The 20579-nt window shown below is 43.9% G+C and overlaps 1 protein-coding gene across 2 annotated transcripts in view; it reads left to right on the plus strand.

The window, feature by feature from the left end:
- The window catches only part of EPHB1 (EPH receptor B1), a 449583-nt gene that overhangs the window by 369292 nt on the left and 59712 nt on the right, over positions 1-20579 (plus strand). For both annotated transcript variants that reach the window (XM_053600199.1, XM_053600198.1), the window contains exon 10: positions 7378-7500. In XM_053600199.1, the coding sequence (XP_053456174.1) occupies positions 7378-7500 (123 nt within the window). The remainder of the gene's footprint in view (positions 1-7377; positions 7501-20579) is intronic.

Genomic DNA, 20579 nt, shown 5'->3' on the forward strand with positions numbered 1-20579 from the left:
ACTTGGGAAGGCCAGTGTGTGGGGCTGGAGACACCCAAGCAGGAACCTGGGAGTCATCATCAAGCATTATGAGAAAAGAAAGGAGATGTGACTGTGCTTCGTGAGTTTAAATGGAACCAGCAGGTGAAAGATCACAGCGGGCCTGCTTTGATGCAGTGTGAGGGCGCTGTCCCTTAGCTGGAGCTGCCTGACAGAGGCAGCCTGCCTTGTGGGAGGCTAGCTCTCTGTCCCTATGAGCAGAAGCTAGAAAGCCATCAGTACAGGATGCTGTAGAAAGGATCCCTGCTTCAGGTGGAAGACTGAAAAAATGGTACCCAGAAACATGTCTGGCTTCATGATTCCACACCCAGCTTGTTGAGTCTGGGTGGTGCCTGTGTTTCAGAACTGCAGAGGCCACAGCATCCAGCCCACAGATGGGCCCTGAGATGCAGGTCAGGTGTGCCCCTGGAGGAGGGAGACAGAGCAGGGAAATGCTGGCTTCCTCTGAGCAGAGTAAAGGAGGACTTCTGGGGAGAGGAGGAAAGGCTCCTTGGTGCAAAAGGTGGCAGAGTTCATAGCGGGTGCTTATTAAATATCAAATAAAGTTAATGAGCTAGAGTCACCGTGAGCCTGCTGCTGGCTCTAAGCCACAGCCTTGAGAAACCCTGTTAATTTTTTTCGTCCTGAGACTATTAGCTGTTGCCCTTGGCTTCCCAACAGCACTTCAGTGGCCCCAAACCAGGGTCCCTTGCTGGGAAGGACCTAACTGTCCTGGTCACTGATACCCACAAAGCAGCGAGATGTCAAACTTTTTCCTCAAGTACCTTCCTCAAGAGGGAGCAGCTGTGGTCCACTTAGCTGTTTTAGGAGACAGATGTTTAGCAATAACTGGTTTTTGGAGGAAGTCCTGAAAACATGGTGAAACTCCCAAATAGGAAGTGGCAGAAAGGTCTTCCTCTGATCCACAACTTTTCCATGCAGCCCTGAGTGCCTGCCCTGAGGTCCCCTCCCCTCTTGGATTCTTCCTCAAGCCAGGGCTGGCTACACATGGTCTCTACTTTCTATAGAAAAAGGTAAGTACTCATTACCCTAGTTTTGGCCCTCAGAAGTAGGTGGAACTGACCATTTCTCAAGCTCATTAGCCTGTACTGGTGGGTTGACTCCAAGAAAGGGCTCAATATTCAGCCCTTCTACCACCAGGCGCCTCCCAAACCCACAACTCTAGTTACACTCTTTAGCTCTGCTGCAGTCTGAGTTTTCTGACTAAATTCCAGGCCCTGGCATATTTCATTTGTGCTTTCAGAGTCTAAAATCACACGTGTGAACTCACCCTGACATAGGGCTTCTTTCCAAAGTCTCTCACCTCGCTAATAGTACCACATGGTTCTAGAGTCTTGGCACCGATTTGGACATACCTTGTCCCTCCCTATTTCCCCAAGTCTAGTTGCTCACCAACTTCTATCAGTTCTTCCTTTGAAATTTCTCATACTTCTTCTGCTGCTCTCATTGCAGTGCTCTGGTTGAAAATTATGTTATCTTGCACCTTAATTACAGCAACAACCTCATAGCCATTTTTCTATTCTCCATCCCCTTCCCCACAATACATGCAAATGCTACAGCTGGCCAGCAAAATGAGCTCCCAAAGCCCTGGTCTCAGTACGTCCCCCCCAATCATGGACCAGTTGTCAGCTCTGCGTGTCCCGTGGCATCAATCCCAATGCCTTTCCATGGTAATCAGGGAGCGCCCATGCTGGTGCATCCATGCTTCTCTGCCTCTGATTCGCCTTCCCTCCACATACAACCTGGTCTCTCTCCCACTCACCAGTGCCAGGCCTCTCTCTGAGCGGTTCCTCTTGGCACTCCAAGCTTCTGTCTGTCCAGCACAGTACCATCTACACTTGTCCTTCCAAGCCTAACTCAGGTCCTGGTGCTTTGAGAATTCTGACCTGGACGACTAGCATCCTTAGCCTTCCCTGGGCTCTGCAGCACTTGCAACCCATTTCCAGGTGTGGGCTCCTGATTCAGACCCAGCACTGTTCTGAAGAACCTCCAGAGCTTTGTTCTTTCTGTAGCTCCCACATGCCCTAGCCTAGTCAGTGTGGAGAAAGAGGAGGGCTGATCAAGAGGCAGAGGATTGGATAAAGTCCCTTCCAGGAGTGACTGGACTTTATGTGCAGATCCCTAAACTCATAAAATCTTGTGCTTAGATATCTGGACCCAATTTAGAAGAGTCACATAGATGAAAAAGTCTTCCTTGGATCCAGAATGAGGAACGAGGGGGCCCTATTTTCATTGCCTTCCCATGGCTCTGTCCAAACCTGCTGGGACATAAAGATCTTAATGACTGAATACAACCTGAAACACTATGTCTCTGAAACCGTGCCGTGGGATTCTAGGCATCCTCCACCAGCTGGGAGATGCCAGGTTCTTCCTGGCACCCTGGAGCTGTGTGGAAAGTCATGGTTTCCACCGACCCAGACATGTCCATGGCCCTGATTTTATACTTTCTGAACGCCTAGGAGGCCTGAATGGAAGAATTCACTATAACGAGCATTCCCATAACAAGGTACTTATTTACAAATACCACCTACTGCTTAGGATGGGCCGTTTCCCAGCCCCTTCTGCTCTCCTCTGAGACTCTGGCGCTTGTAAACAGGTCTTCCTGGCTTTCCAGATGCACCCCCAGAGCTTTCCCCAGCCTCTTCACTTTGGGGAGCAGTCTGATGTATCAACACAGGGTCTCTGGCAATGGCCAGGAATTTCTTCTCCTTCAGGAACTTCTCTGTGCCATGCAAGAAGGCTCTGGACAATGGCTAAGTCATTTCTTTCCCAACTTAACATATGTACAGGCCTGGTTCATATTTAAGATTTGGCAGTTCTGGGGCTATTGTTCTTTAAGGTTTTAGGCAATGCCACCCATGGTGTAAGTGGGTTTCCAGGTCAAAGAAAAATACATCTGCAAATTAAATCTGTAATAGAAATTGGTAAACTTGTAGATCATAAAATTAAAGATTTTTTTTTTCTCTCAAGACACTCACTTGCAATCAAAAGTTTTATCATAGGTTCCATATCTTTGGTGAAAAATTGCCACTTTTGTGCCAAAGGTATGTAAGCTAAGATAAAAATAATCCGAAGCTGTAGTTGGGTGTTGTGGCAGGCTCCTGTAGTCCCAGCTACTTGGGAGGCCTAGGCAAGAAAATCACTTGAGCCCAAGAGTCTGAGGTTGCTGTGAGATGTAACGCCACGGCACTCTACCCAGGGCAACAGCTTGAGACTCTGTCTCAGAAATAAATAAATAAATAAAAATAATCTGAAGTTGTAAAATATATGTATATATGTTAATGATATTTACATCAGCAGTAGGAATAATATGGAGCATTGAGCAGATTGCCCTCACAATGTCATGAAATGCCTTCCATGCTAGGAATAGATTACATCTGATATCATTACTGCCACTAATACTGTTTCCCCAACACTCACAAATCTGAGAACATTTTCTGAGCCCTGTCTGCAAATGTTTGGCTGTGCCTGACTCCGTGGCTGACTTGATTCCTTGTTCACTGTCTGGTGATTCATTGCACTAAATGCCATTTTCCTGATAATTAAAAACTGCTCACTGGCAAGTGGGAGCAGAAACAGGCTGATGCAGGATTTATGCAGAAACACAAAATGAGCCAAAAGACAAATGACCTGTTCTGCCTAGCTAAAGGCATTTTTTTCTCATCATCTTCTAGGACTTGAGAAAGGCTAGCTGTACTGTGGGGGAGAGGTCTGAGGAGGCATATCATTCTGCAATGAGGTGGACGCAGGGGAGCCGTCCCCTGCCCGTGCTCAGCCAAATCACTCTCCTGATTTAGAACACAGACTCCAGCGCCCCCACCGTCAGAAGCCAGGCCCTCTACTCAGCCCACCCAATCAGACTTTGCTTAGAGGGAAAACACCGAGTTCCAGCCATTCATTAGACCTACGATTTGCTTTTCCAGTTTCCCTTCCCCAATGTGACAATGCTTTCCTCCAGTGCAGGGAAAATGAGTCCTGATTCCCACTGTTGCATAAATGCAGTGATTAAGCTGCCCTGACCTGACATTGGGCGGCCACTTCTGGGCTCCAGGCAGCCTCCTGGGCTGCTGGTGAAAGGCCTCGGTGACCCCAAAGCCTATAGCCCCAGAACAGCATCTGTGATATCACACATGTGCGCACACACACACACACACGCACTTCTTAGTTCTGCAAGCAAAGCAGAAGACCTCCCCTTGTGAGTAAACAACACCCATCATCACAGTGCAAACTTTCTCACATTAGGGTGCATTTTGTTGTACTTTACTGGCCCCAAAGAATCCTGGCACCATCAGCAGATGAGCCGTTTCCCTTCTGGGAATAGCTCCTTCCTTGAACTGACTGGGGCCAATATCTGTAAAGCTCATTAACAGAATCCTTTCCCATTCATCCTTATATATGTCTTTACTTGCAAACCATTCATTACGGCACATTCTAGATTGTTTAATTAGTTTCCATGGAAGAGTTCCTGTAAGACAGCTTAGCATACATCGTTTAAAAGCCCTTGATCTAAAATAACAAGGTAGTTATTTTCAAAGTAACTAATATAACCCTAAATGGCTTACATCCCTCACTGCCCACCCCCTTTCTTCCCCTTCTTACCTCCCCACATACTTCCTAGAACAATTTACTGAGGATAATGGGCCTCTCAGTCAGTGAGCCCTCACTGTACATCGGGCACTGTGCTGGTTATGTCACCAGCAGTAAGTTCTTTAATCTCACAGCCACCCTGAGAGGAAAGTGTCATCCTCTTCACTGGCAGCAGAGAAAATCGTGCTCAGAGAGGTGTACGACTTGCTGCACTAAGCAGGGCTAGTAAAGGCCTTTTGGGTTCTGATCTCACCCTCCCCTGCCCTCATCACTGCACAGAATTTGGGATAAGTCACAGTTTGTAGGCACGGGCTCGCTGGCCCTTTTGCATTTTGAGTGCAGTTGTTGTTGCTGGTTGCACACGGGCTGGCTTCTACCTGCAGCATCTGTGTTTCTTTGCCTCAGTGCTTTGTCTGGACTTGGAGCCTCCCCACCCACTCATACATCAGGCCGAGCAGCCCCCAACCCATGGGAATAAGTGGGAATCAGTGCAGAAATGACACAGCTCCCTTGACCACCCCTTGGGGGAGGAACACTCTGAAGCACAGAGGGTCACCTAGACATTTTTTAGGTTCTAATCTTGGGCAGGATGAGAGCTGCTCAATGCCTCACCGTGGTCAGGGGTCTGAGAACACATCTCTTACAGGCTCTTCCTTTTTCCTATCTACGTCCCTTCCCACCTCACGTACTTCCTGAGATCGACACACAGATTAGCCACTTGCTGTCAGGCAGTCCCGAAAAACCCACGCTGCCCTGTGCACGGTGGTTGAGACCCAAGGCTGACCCCACCCCACTAGCCCATGCCCCCTGCCTGAAGTTTATTCTCTGGTGATTCCCAGCCCTTTGCTCATGCTGTTGAGCCATTAGCCCTCAAAATCTTGCCTCGAGGGTTGCTTCTGGGGGACACAAATGTAAGATGGGGTGCCTGAAGATGCCAACTGGAGATCTCTGCACACTGTCAGCCTGGTTTCCCTGTTCTTGCCCTTCACTTGTTCTCCACAACAAAGGAGAGACACACAGAAGCCCCATCTCTGTTTCCCCCACATGTACTATTATTAAGGCAAGAAGCCCCCCTCACACATACACACATACCCCACTCGCATCCTATCCCCATGGATTAGAACATTCTACATAACGTGAGGATCTCCTATTTGCTTTGTCAAAATTTTTGTCAGTTCATTCCAAAAGCAATGTCCTTCCAAAGTTTCCAAGGAGCCTTCTGATGTGATGTTAACCACCCTAGAACAAGGCCACCCAACATGCCAGGAGTGATTTTATTTAATGACAAGGAATAACCTTTCAGGAAAAGCTATTCTTCTGAGCCTGGCACCTAGGTCTCTTTTGCTCACAAGAGGAGCCTCTCCCCGCAATGCTCTACTGTCTCATCCTTCCTCCTTTGGACTGCACTCTAGCCCTCGCCCCAGGTGGTGGCCAAGCAACATTAATTTGGGGAAATTACAGAGCTGTCAGAATTTTTTTTTTTAATGGAAAATATCTGAACTACAGCATGAGCAAAGGGCTGGGAATCACCAGAGAATAAACTGCAGGCAGGGGGCATGGGCTAGTGCAGGGGGGGTGGTCAGCCTTGGGTCTCAACCACCGTGCACAGGGCAGCGTGGGTTTTTCGGGACTGCCTGCCACTGCCGACTGTCATGGTCTCTGTCCTGAAGGAGTCAGTAGCACCTGGAAGGGAACACCACAGCTTTTCACAAGACTGCAATGCTAGGCCATGTTGTTTTGCCTCCAAAGCCCCAGCCTGTCCACCGCCTATCACCATGAAGCAAGTTTTGTACTTTGCCTAATAACACATCAAACGTGTTGAAAATGACATTGTGAATGAATCCATTTGTTTTTTGGGTTCCATTTACTTTTTTCTTTTCTTTTCTTTCTTTCTTTTTTTTTTTTTTTTTTGGTGCCCTCTCCTCCACTTTTCAAATGTATTTTTTCTGCAGTGACAATTCTCCACTTTGTCCCCATACACACCTATTTATCTTTCCACCGTATACATCAGCGACAAGGCTGTATTCCTTTACGTATCTCTCATTCACCATTTCATTTGTTTTTCATACTTCAGTGTGTCTGAAGGCATGAAGTTTCAATTACATTTTTCTTCCACCCCACCTCATTTTTTCCATGTAGACTTTGTTCTTTTCTCTATTAGTATTTTCCAAGCTTTTCTCGTCACATTTCCTCTTCTGGTATATTGTCTCAGCACTTCTATCTTGAGGTTTTTCTAACAGCAATTCCTCTTTCTCTTTTTTTGTAAAATCTGTCTTTATTCCTCTGTGGCCCTGCACCACAGCCGTCAGTTATAACCTTAACGGTGGCCTCCACTCAGGAAAGTTGTCAAGTTGATAAATATTGATATCTACCCTACAATTTTACCATCCCTTTTCTGCTAATGTATTTGGTTGGCATCAATCAGCTTCTTTGCCTTCTGTGAGTGCCTGGTATGGGAACCGGTCCCGATCTGTCATTTATAAGTAATCTGTTCCACATTTCATCAAGAGCTCGCAAAGAGAAGAAAATATAGAGGAGAAGTAGAGGGCAGAGAACCAGACTAGAACATCCCAGTGGGGAGAGAGATGGGGCGGCAGGCCTGGCAACAGGAGGATAGGCAGAGGAAGGCTGCAGCCTGCTGTGTAGGAGAGCTCCTCCCAGGGATCCCCTTAGTACCAGGGGCATCAGTCGTGCTTAATGACGGCGCTGTCCTCCTCGGAATGTTTAACCCTGCTTATCTCCTCCAAAAAGGCTCCCCAGGGATGAAGATCTACATTGACCCCTTCACTTATGAGGACCCCAATGAAGCTGTCCGGGAGTTTGCCAAGGAGATTGATGTATCTTTTGTGAAAATTGAAGAGGTCATCGGAGCAGGTATGGCTCTCCCCTTCCTCATGTATGTCTCCTTGATGTCCAGACAGCTCCTGCCCACAATTCAAGGTGTTCTCTTTCAGCATGAAAATCATCCCATTAGAAAGAGAGCTTCTACCTTCTTTGTCCTAGATGATTCTGGCCCATCCACCGAGTCTAGAGCAGAGAGGAAACATCACTTGGGATCTTCTGGAGACCTTGATCATGGTGGGCAAGTTTGTATGGTATTGCAGAAAAGTCAGCCATAGTTTTAAAATATTCAAAAATAGCTAAAGTGGACTGTCAAGTGAAGATAGGGAAGAAGATGGAGGGTACTTGCTCTAGAAGACTTTGAAAGATAAATTTTTAGGAGCTGGATCTAGTATCACTGACAATGATATCTCAATGGCTTAGGGCCAAGATTCCTTGGTGTACTCTGAGTTCTTTTCCTCCATACATAGATTGGGAAATAGACGCTGATGAACAGAAGAAAGTCAAGCCACAACCCTGTGTTGCACAGAAGGTCTGTAATGTAGATGGGTAACACAAGATAAATTTCACCGTTAAGGAACTTGTGTGCTATCATCCTGCTTTGAATAGAACCCAGCCCAATGTAGAGCTTGCTGCCTGAGATGGTTTCAGGAAATTATAACTAAAGAATGATCTAAAATTTTCATCTTTCTTTAAGGGTTGGTATTTGAATCAAGTTGGAAATGGACCTAACATTAATGCAAATGGGATAAAACATCTCAAATTATCACTACTTTAAAAGAAATCTCTTTATTGCTTCTTATGAATCTTCTTAAAAGATGTGTTTGATTTGTGTCCCTTTCCCTACTTTTCTATTCTTCTATGAAATTCTTTATCTTTTCCTCTTCTTAAATTCTTATTAGCCATTGTCCGAGCTTTCTTCACTAATGTATTATAGTCTTCTTTTAGGTTACTAGGTCTGTAAGTGCTTTATTCATATCAATATTTAGAGATACATGGAATTGCCTCTTCCCATAATATTTAAATTCAATAAAATATGTTTAGTCAAAGTCTTACAGACAGCCAGTTCATATATTATCTTTAGGGGGATTGTCATCATCCTTCCGTGTACTGCCTCTCTTAATGCACTTGGGGGTCAAAAAGCCATCTGTGAAATTGGAAGTCACATTTGAAAGCCTGCCCCATTAGGCTGCCATTTCCATGCTCTGATCTCTCTCTCTTGAAGAGCTTTGTCCTCACGCCTCTTTCAGCATCAGTGTGGTAGGTGCTGGAACTCAGGTAACACCACCCCCTGCTTGCCAACCCCTCAGAAGTTCCAGCTGGATGACCAGTAGCTGATCCACATGAGTCTATCTATATGTATTTCCCATTGACTTTCATTAAATATGTTACTGAACCACAGCTTTCACTTCTGTGCAGATAATTTTCTCTTCCTCCTTATATGCTGACATATTTAAGGATCATGCCTTGGAAGGCTGGGTACCAGATAAATTGGATTACTCTTAGGGGCTCAGATTTCTCCAGCAAACTGGGAAGAGTGTTGGAGAAGCAAGCTTTCTGCCCTGCACTCTGTTTGCTCATGTTATTAATTGTTGTTATGGCTTGTGGTAATGGTGCTAGTGATTTTAATGTTGTTATTTATGTCATATGCTTACAGAGATGTGTTCTGGACTGCATTTCATCCCAGAGAGCACATGTCAGCCCCCTCCCCCTTTCTGCCTTTGTCAGGGGAAGAGTAAAGAGCCTTTTTCTCTTTATGACCCTACTGGGTAGTTACAATGGAGGTGAGCTCACCACCTGCCAGCTGCCTACAAAGGGACAATTGATGGCCCTGCTCTGTCATTCACCTCCATTTGTGTATAGCATCTGCCAGTGCCCCTATGTTTGTGCCTTCTGCCCAGAGAAGGCTCAGTCCTCTCTATGGCTTCCATGGTATTGGGAAGAGAGAAGTGCATTTAGCACTTTTTACAATGTCCAGCAGCATAACACAAAGACCTCTACCCACTTACTGCTGAACACCCTCTACCAGAGACACATCTCTTTGTTATTCAGAATATTCCAGACCTAATCACTATGAATGTTAACTTAATATGCACAAATTGATGCAACCTTATCACAAAATACTGAGGAGAACCAATCTTTCTCCAGTTTTTTTCTCCTCTGTCATCTCCCTCACTTGCCCCATACTTTGCCTCAGTGAAATTAACTCTACTTTGTGCTAAAAGAGCTGATGTGAGGTCAATTTATTTTAAAAAGCAAGGAATTTTCTAACATAAAATTAATACAGTATTGGCAGTATTTCTTTTAGCCACCTGGAAGATTAGAGCAGGGGACAAAAACTGGGCTGCAAAATGGTTACAAAACATGAGAAGAAAAACCAGAAGTTATTTATACTCCCTTTAGTTTTTTTCCCACTCCCTCCTTCCTTTTCTCTCCTTACTATGCTTCCCTCAACAGGCTTTTGCTGAATATTCCTACATGCTGAATGTGGAATTCCAGAGATGAATAAACAGTTCTCCCCCTCAGACTTACAGGAAATAATCAAGCCAGAAATAGTTAATTATTTCACACTATCCACATCTCAGGCATGTACCAAGTGGTAGGCCAGCTCAAAGGCATGCTCAGCTCCTTGGTCTGGGGTATCAGGGAGGTCACATCAAATGGTCTTTGGCCTGAGCCTTCGAGCATAAAAACTAGTAGAAAAAGTACATTTTTCTGACTGAGAATGAGGAAGAAAATTAGACGGAATTAGATATTTAGAGAATGAGACAGTGACAAGAGAGGAAATTAAATGATTGAAGGAGGAGAATGAACATGGCCTTCCAGATGTGATATGCTGGACAACATGCACTAGTTTGCCAAGTCCGATTGCGTGCATCTCTTTCCGGTCCCATGTTCGGTGATACCATGTTGGTGGCTTAACATCAGCCACTATAGGAGTATTTTTTACACCATGGGAATTAGCAAATGCTATCCATGAGCCATTCATTCCATCCATCCCTGCTTCTCTCTCTCTCGTGCTCTCTCTCTCTCTTTCTTTCTGCCCTTTAGACTGTGCAGATTTATTTCAAAGAGGTTGCAGAACAACCAGCCTATACCTGCTGAATATAGAGTCAGAGAAGAAGTCTGTGTTTGTTGCTGAAAGAATTAAGTTAAGCGTTCAAGAGGTTCTTATTTAGTAAACATTGCTTCTGTACCCGTGACTATGGTTGATGCTGGGAAAATACACTTGATAGCCAACAATTGCTTATATGCAGAGGTTATTGTCTCGTACACACTATGCCATTCAGTGAGAGAAAAGTAGTGGTTGAGAGCTGAGCAGAAGGGTCCAGAGAACTTGTATTCCTAGAAATGGGAGGAGAGGCTGGATGGCAAAGGAGGATTTAGAGGAGAAGAAACTGAGACCCCTGTGGAGGTGCAGACTGTGGGTAGGCTGATGCTGTGCGGCACATCCTGAGAGCCAAGGCAGAAAAGGCTGCTGGGGAGAGATTTCCCATGGGTAAAGTTTAAGCAGAGTTTGGAGAACCAGGCCAGGGCCTAGATATCCAGAGATGCTGTGTGAACTTTATCCCATGGAAAGTAGGTTCTTACCAGGGTGGGTGATAGGAAAGAGATTCTGGGGAACCGATTCTGATAAATGCTGTGTTTGGCTTGGAATGGAAGAGGATGGCAGGAAAGGGTGGATAAGACCCTGGGAGCATGGAGACCTGTTATGGGGCTGTGCTTAGATGTGGGGAGAGGCTTTGAGATGGTTGCTAGAATCAAAGGTGGGAGGAAAGACTGCAAAGAAGTAATTAAACGCATCCAAACTGGGTGTATCCAAACAAATGTGGTGTGTGAAGTGACCAGTGGGCATGGTCCCTGAAGTTGATGGGGAGAGGTGGCATGGCGGTTGTGGCCAGAAGTGAGGGGCATCAGGTTCACACCTTGAAGGGAGACTAAGGCTGCCTGGCACCCAGGGCATGGAGAGTGGCAGCTGTGCATGTGAGTTAAGCCCAATGGCATAAAATATAGAAACTGTGAGGCTGAAGAATTGTATCAATTGCCAAAGTTTCTCCTAGAGTTGTTGATGTTGAACAAAGGCTTAAAAAAACAATAACTGAGCTTAGTGAGACAACACCCAAGAAGACAATAATTAATAATTATTTATCATTAATAATGTATTATTATCATTAATAATTATCATTATTGTTTAGTGTTCATCTTTTCTCACAAAACTAAGAGTTCCATGGCAGTGAGGGAACATATATGTTTTTGTTATTCTGGTGCCTGGCATTGTGCATAGCAGCTAGGTACTCAATTAAATATTTGTTGTAAATGGTTAATAAAAGTAGGTCTTTGGGGGAAAACATGGCAGGGATAGAAGTTTGGAGGACCCGGTAAGAGTTTGGGAGAATGAAGAGGAACTGGAGAGGTGAAGTGAGATCATGAATCATTTGGTGCTCTGAGAGTGTCCCCCTGGAGTGAGGAAAGCTGAGATCCTCCCTCTTCTCCCTGCAGATAATAAGGGCAATTGAAGTCTCTTTAGACAGGGCAGCAGGCCACCTTGGTATCTCTGAAAAATATCAATTCATTGTTATCATAAGTCTCACAAGATGAGTCATCTCATAGGTCAACTCCAATGCATTGGTTAATTCTGATCGATATGCTCTTGCCCAGAGCATAAAGCAGGGCTACCATGTATGACTGGGCTCTGCAGCATGAATGACACCCCTGGGTGGTGCAGTGTGCAACCTGTATAAGCATATGCAGCAGCCTGAGCATGACTGTCAAGTGCATGACTGTGTTGGTAGAGGAGTCACAAGAAATTATCCAGAAGGAGACATGAAAATTGTATTTTAATTGATAGATATGCAATGACTGGTAGTGAGGGAGAAGGAAGGTTACCGTGAGTGGGCTGAGGGGAAACAGTGGAGTGAGGGAATGTGTAATATGTACAGATGGGGATGGGGATGTAAAGCCAGCAAAGGGCCAGCACATTTCTTTTTGAAGGAGAGGTTGGGTTTTCTTGGGGATGATTTGGCAGAAAAGATCCTCTGTGAGTCTGACTCTTCTGAGGTCATTCAAAGTGAGACTGGGCTCCAGATTGGGGAGGAGTCATAGCAGGAAGAGTGTCTAGGGGAGGAAATCATAGAAATTTCCCTGGGAATTATAATTAAAATACCTAGCATGTCTTGAACACTCAGTGTTTGTCTGACACTACGCTACATTCATCAGAAGCATTGCCTCATTGAGCCTCCTAGCAGCCCTGTGAGTTAGAGTGTATGTATGTATACCTTCTTGTAACTGATGAAGATATCAACAGTGAGAGTATAGCTTATGGTAGGCTGTGCTGCTGGTGGAGTTCATGACAGAGCTAGCATTTAAACACAGCTTAAACTGATCTGGATCAGGTGAGTATAACCCCCAGGCCAGCTGCCGCCTTGGCTGCTATGGAAAAGAGCTAATACAGAGGCATTGCTTCTGATGGTAAACTCTATCCAGCAGTTTGGAATACCCAAGCCTCTTTCCTGGGAATTATGATACTGACCCTAAAATTCGTTACCTATATATGGTGATGCTGCAAAGACCATCCTACACTCCGTGGAGAGAACATGTTCTTCATAAAATACCCTGATCCCACAACTGTGACCAGTTATCCTCCTTAAGAAGGTAAACAAGAATCAAGACATTTAGCATTATTTTTTTGCTATGTAAGTTATTTTTTACAATCTACATTGTAACAGAAATGAAATTAATTCTTAACTTCAGTGTTAAGGATGTGGGTTTTGTATAAATTCAGACCATAAGAAAAATAAATAAAATAAGTAGTCCTGTGAACAGCAGATAAGGCTAGGCACCTGATTAGAACAAGTCTCCTCTGGAGTCTAACTTTAAGGGTTACTTTCCCTGCAACTTCCTGCCAGCCATGAGTCTAAGGACATTTAGCATTTTTAATTATATGTGATCGCTTATGTTATAAAAATAAACTCATTGTATACACAAAATACATGTGCGTGTATAAATACGCATGTATATACATGTGTGATGTATAGGTAGACAGTTTTCTGACAACCACTAAATGGTACAAGAGAAGAGAAAACCATTTTGCCCTCACCATCTAGATATCCGGTATTGTGGATGCCATGACTGTCAAGCAGGTTCCACATCATGTGCCACCTCCAGTAGCCTGGTAATGGTTATCTGAGGAACTCTGCTGAGAGGATGAAGATGACCGTGATTTATTAGTAATGTCTGTCTCCATGCAGGGGCCGGAGGTGGTGGAATACAAAGCCTGGTTCTACTGTCCCTGGTTTAGCCATAAACTACTCACCCTGCACAGGCTAGTGCATTAAACCTTGCTGGAAATCATACTTCAAAACTGAGTTTAAATTTATTCTTTAAAGTTTCATTTCTGGTGTAAGCTTGAATTAGTAACTAGCAGCTCTGCCTTCCTTTTTGTCCCCCCCTCGAGGCAATTTGTGACTTCAAAATGCTGCTAAAAAAGGTACAATTGTGTGTAGATTCAAGCTGCTCATAACCAACAGCTACTGCTGGAAATACCTGCTGGCAGGTGGATGTTTCGTTTTCAAAAATTGAAAATTCTTTCCTTCTGATTTTATATATAATAGTTGAGGCATTTAATGCTGCTGAACCACTTTTTCTCTTTTCATCATTTTGTCCAGCAAGGTAAGAAAGAGGAACTGGCAAGAAACCGAAACTTGTAGGGAATAATTTCAGCACTTTTCAAGGAGGAATCTCACAGGAACTGGTTAAATTACCCTCAGCTGGCAGCCTTGATGTTGTGGTTCTCACACTTGTAAGGCAGGGATCAGAATCGGCTGGAGGCATGTTCAAGCCCAGGTCACATGGCCCCACCCACTGAGAGTCTGATGCTACAGTTCTCAAGAATATGCATTTTCTAAGTTGCTAGGTGATACTGATGCTCTTAGGCCAGAACCATACTTTGAGAATCACTGTTGAGTGCCATTGGTCACTAGACTGGCCTGAAGCTGTATCTAGATCCTAACCAGGTAGATGTTTGGCTACAGGAAAGGACCTAGGATTAGCTGCAAAGATGTGTCCCAATCACAGTCTAGCCAGACCAAAATGAGGCTGGCTACATTTACCGTCAGTAAAAAATCTGCATGAAAAGAATCAACACAACTTCTACCCAGCAGAGTGAGTTTCAATAAGCATCTATTTTAAATATAATGCCAATTCTAGATTTGTTGAAAACACTTTTTAGGTATTATACTTTTTCACTAAAATATGCAAAAATTATGGCCATGATTTGGAGCTCATATAAGAGAAAACTCTTTAGAGTTCTGATTATGGCAAATGAAAGCACTATAGACATAAAGTTCTGGCCTTAACTACAGGAAAATTATCAAAAAGCAAAAGTAGTTTCTCCAAGATACTCTATGTCCCTGATGTCAAGATCACAGGTGACAAGAGTTTCTTAGATTATAAGTGACACAAGGTCTTGATTTTATGGTTTTTATTAATATTGGCAATACAGCTATTGACTTCCACTTCTCTATGAGACTGTGGCATGCCAAGGGGCCAAAGACCTCAGACCCCGGAGTCCTAGGCTTATCTGGGGACACTATCCATGCTCAGGCACCTGGCAGGAGGACCTCCTCATGACCCCTGGCAAAAAGCTCTTGTATGTCACTTTTCCTCACTTTTCTCTTCCAGTGATCCCCCACTTTATACTTGCCTTCCTTCCCCTTACCTCTGTTTCATCTTTTTTAAACACCCACATATGTTTTGAACAAGTGTTTACAAAGTACTTTCTCCTAGATGTCTCTCAGCACCTGTCAGGAAGGCAAGATGGTTCCTTTTATTGTACAGCAATGAGAGCCAAGTCCTGGAGAAGGAAAGGGACTGTCCATGTTGAACGACTCAGGGTGGTGTGGGAGCGGATGTGGTGCTTCTTCCTCTGCTCATTGTGCGTATCCCTCCCAACTGTGCTCAAGGGGCCACTTACTTCCCAGGGCGAACACAATCTCGGAGTGAGGATTAGGTACTAAGTGACATCCTTTGCAGCTGGTGCTTTGAAAACCTAGCTTGGAGAATATGAAGTCGTTTCTTTGCCAGACAAGAAGTTCTTTTTACAGAATCACTGTTAAGTTATGGCACAGCAGATTACTGAGAGGAGCGACACTGTGACCAGCAAAGTAACCGACCACAAACCCCATCATGCTCAAGGAAAGCACGTTTTAATTTTGTAATTTTTCAAAAACCGCAAGATGAGGCCTCTACAGAGGATACAATTTAAAACTAAAGTATTAGGAGCACTGCACTTGAAGACCAATCAGCCACAATAAAATAACATTTGTCAATTAGAAAGGTAATTTACTCTTGGGCTTTTGGCGGTTTACTAATTTGTTTGAAATGTGCTTGAATGGTTTAGGCCGGCGGTTTCTCAGCCTTGGCTACACATCAGAGTCACCTGGGCAGCCAGACCTGGCCTCATAGGCCTGTAACCAGTGCATTTGTGCAGGGCACTACATGCAGAAGGGCCCGTGCTTAATTTAAGGCTCTGATGTCTTCAATTCTCAATAATTTTTGGATGAGGAGTCTTGCATTTTCATCATGCACCAGACCATGCGAATTATATAGCTGATCCTGCACACAGATTTTATTTTTATTTATTTTTTTAGCAACCATGAAAAAAATTTTAATTTTGTCTAAAATGACACATTAGTAGTAGTAAAATATTCCTTGTAAGAACTTTCTCAGTTTTTTTTTTTTTAATTAAATCATAGCTGTGTACATTAATGCGATCGTGGGGCACCATACACTGATTTTATAGACCATTTGACACATTTTCATCACACTGGTTAACATAGCCTTCCTGGCATTTTCTTATTGTGTCAAGACATTTACATTCTACATTTACTAAGTTTCACATATACCCTTGTAAGATGCACCACAGGTGTAATCCCACCAATCACCCTCCCTCCACCCCCTCCCTCTCCCTCCCCTCTCTTTCCCCCTTCCCTCTATTCTTAGGTTATAACTGGGTTATAGCTTTCATGTGAAAGCCATAAATTAGTTTCATAGTAGGGCCGAGTACATTGGATACTTTTTCTTCCATTCTTGAGATACTTTACTAAGAAGAATATGTTCCAGCTCCATCCATGTAAACATGAAAGAGGTAAAGTCTCCACCTTTCTTTAAGGCTGCATAATATTCCATGGTGTACATATACCACAATTTATTAATCCATTCGTGGATCGATGGGCACTTGGGCTTGTTCCATCACTTAGTAATTATGAATTGGGCTGCAATAAACATTCTGGTACAAATATCTTTGTTATGATGTGATTTTTGGTCTTCTGGGTATATGCCTAGTAGAGGAATTATAGGATTGAATGGCAGATCTATTTTTAGATCTCTAATTGTTCTCCAAACATCTTTCCAAAAGGAATGTATTAATTTGCATCCCCACCAGCAGTGTAGAAGTGTTCCCGAGTTTAGGCTTCTGCGCACCGCTCTCCACGAGTGCTGCAGCTTGCTTGGGGCAGGGAAGGCGGGCGTTGGAGGGTGAGCGGCATGGACGTGCTTGCGGAGGAATTTGGAAACCTGACCCTGGAGCAGCTGGCTGCGCCGATTCCGACTGTAGAGGGGGGAGACAAGATGGCGGACTGAAGCCAGCTTTCAACAAAGGCTCCCGTCCAGAAGGAGAGTTAAGGGACAGGAATTTAGTAAGTATCCTGGTGGACTTGAGCCTCACCAAGAGAGAAGGCTGAAGAACGCACATCAACACCGCTGAGGCAAGTTGTGATCACAAGGATGCAAACAAAAGAACGCTCACTTCTGGATATTCTGAGGCCACACCCCCTGTCTCCCTGGGCAACCAGAGGAGGCCACCGGTGACACGGCTCACAAACCCGGAAGCTTCCAGGGCGGGGCCGACCCAGAGAGGTGTTCAGACGCAATTCTCCAGCAGCAAAGACGTTTGAACTCAAAACAGCCCGTCTCCTGTAGGCGACGACAGGAACAGAGACAGAACCTCACAAAGTTGTCTGTTCTGTTCTGTTCTGTTAGCAGCATCCATCAGGGACGGGGCTAAGACTGAGTGAACACCTCCTTCACATCACCTGCATCAAACACTCAAAGATGTCAGGCCCCATCTCCTCCTGCTAGATAGCGGCAGTCTGCGGGGGCCTGGCAGACTTCCTTGCGATTCAGGCAGGTGCAAACCCTTGGAGTGTCTGTTCACTGCAGGCAACTGGGTTAGCCATCTGCAGAGATACCAGTGACTGGGTCCGACGGAGGGGCAAAGTGGGGAAGGAGACGTCAACCTTCCCAGACTGCTCTGTTTGCTGGGTGGCTCCTCCTGACTCCACGCTGCACTGGGGTGAGCCGTGTCAGAGGAGTCACCAGGCCCCTGTGATCCAGTTCCCAGAGACCTCTTGAACCCTTCCACCCGAGACAAGTGCCGATTGAGACAGTTGATTCGGACCTTTTGAACTGGGCTAATAGACTGAGGACTCTTCAGGCGGTGCCCTGGGTGTGCGATTATAGGAAGGTTTGATTCTCCTTTTCCAACTGGGGCCAAAGGTGGGCAGGCGGGGTGACTTAATTGCTGATTTTTCCACACAGCTGAGACTTCAAGCCAGAGTAGAAGTTGCAATAGGATCGAACAGAAACCAGCTGAAAACAAGACAGAACCACTTTGCTCCACCACACCAGACAGGGCCCCAGTTTCTCAGGCCACAACACTGTACGGGCCCTCGATAAAACCCCAGGGGAAAAACCAAAGGGAGTAAACCATGGGGCGGAATCAGCGGAAAAACTCTGGTAACATGAATAACCAGAATAGATCAACCCCCCCAAGAAAAGATACGGCAGATGTGATTGAAGATCCCATTCATAAACAACTGGCTGAGATGTCAGAAGTCGAATTCAGAATTTGGTTTGCAGACAAGATTAATAAAATGGAATTAGGAATTCGAGGAGAAATTCAAAAATTGTCTCAAGAATTTAACGAATTTAAAGACAAAACCACCAAAGACTTAGACACACTGAAACAAGAACTTACAGCCCTCAAAGATATGAAAAATACAGTAGAATCCCTCAGTAACAGAATGGAGCAAGCAGAAGAAAGGATTTCTGACATTAAAGATAAAGTCTTCGAACGCTCCCAATCTCTCAAAGAGGAAGAGAAATGGAGAGCAAAAACGGATCACTCACTCAGAGAGCTCTCAGATAATTCGAAAAAAAACAACATAAGGGTTATAGGAATTTCGGAGACTGATGAAGTAGCTGCCAAGGACACAGAGGCCCTTCTACATGAAATTATGAAAGAAAATTTTCCAGACATGCCTAGAGAATCTGAAATTCAGATAGCAGACAGCTTCAGAACCCCAGCACGATTCAACCCCAATAAGCCATCTCCCAGACATATCATAATTAGCTTCACTAAAGTTAACATGAAAGAGAAGATTCTCAAAGCAGCCCGGCGAAAGAAAACTATAACGTACAAAGGTAAGAATATTAGAATAACTGCAGATCTCTCTGCTGAAACTTTTCAAGCAAGAAGAGGCTGGTCATCAACTTTTAATCTCCTAAAGCAAAAAAACTTTCAACCCAGGATCTTGTATCCAGCTAAACTGAGTTTCATCTATGATGGAGAAATTAAATACTTCAATGACATTCATATGTTGAAAAAATTTGCCATAAGTAAACCAGCTCTTCAGGATGTTCTCAGACCTATCCTCCACAATGACCAACCCAATCCTATACCACAAAAGTAAACTCACTCAGAAACTTCGGATCAAACTCCAACTTCCACACTGGCGAAAGGATTAAAAATGTCCACTGGACCTTTGAAAAACTCGATACCCAAAATTCCACCAGACTTATCAATACTCTCCATCAATGTGAATGGCTTAAACTGTCCTCTAAAGAGGCATAGGTTAGCTGACTGGATACAAAAACTCAAGCCAGATATTTGTTGCATACAAGAGTCACATCTCAACTTAAAAGACAAATACAGACTCAGGGTGAAAGGATGGTCATCCATATTTCAGGCAAATGGTAATCAGAAAAAAGCAGGTGTTGCAATTTTATTTGCAGATACAGTAGGCTTTAAACCATCAAAAGTAAGGAAGGACAAGAATGGTCACTTCATATTTGTTAAGGGTAATACTCAATATGACGAGATCTCAATTATTAATATCTATGCACCCAACCAGAATGCACCTCAATTTATAAGAGAAACTCTAACAGACATGAGTAACTTGATTTCCTCCAGCTCCATAATCGTTGGAGATTTCAACACTCCCTTGGCAGTGTTGGATCGATCCTCCAGAAAGAAGCTGAGCAAAGAAATCTTAGATTTAAACCTAACCATCCAATATTTAGATTTAGCAGACATCTACAGAACATTTCATCCCAACAAAACTGAATACACATTCTTCTCATCAGCCCACGGAACTTACTCCAAAATTGATCACATTTTAGGTCACAAGTCTAACCTCAGTAAATTTAAAGGAATAGAAATTATTCCATGCATCTTCTCGGACCATCATGGAATAAAACTTGAATTGAGTAACAACAGGAATCTGCATACCCATACAAAAACATGGAAGTTAAATAACCTTATGCTGAATGATAGCTGGGTCAGAGATGAGATTAAGAAAGAAATCACCAATTTTTTGGAACAAAATGACAATGAAGACACAAACTATCAGAACCTCTGGGACACTGCAAAGGCAGTTCTAAGAGGGAAATTTATAGCACTGCAAGCCTTCCTCAAGAGAACGGAAAGAGAGGAAGTTAACAACTTAATGGAACATCTCACGCAACTGGAAAAGGAAGAACATTCCAACCCCAAACCCAGTAGAAGAAAAGAAATAACCAAAATTAGAGCAGAATTAAATGAAATTGAAAACAAAAGAATAATACAACAGATCAATAAATCAAAAAGCTGGTTTTTTGAAAAGGTCAATAAAATAGATAAACCTCTGGCCAACCTAATCAGGAAAAAAAGAGTAAAATCTCTAATATCATCAATCAGAAACAATAAAGACGAAATAACCACAGACTCATCAGAAATCCAAAAAATCCTTAATGAATATTACAAGAAACTTTATTCTCAGAAATATGAAAATCTG

Source organism: Nycticebus coucang, chromosome 8 (assembly GCF_027406575.1).
Source record: "Nycticebus coucang isolate mNycCou1 chromosome 8, mNycCou1.pri, whole genome shotgun sequence".
Classification (NCBI taxonomy): Eukaryota; Metazoa; Chordata; class Mammalia; order Primates; family Lorisidae; genus Nycticebus; species Nycticebus coucang.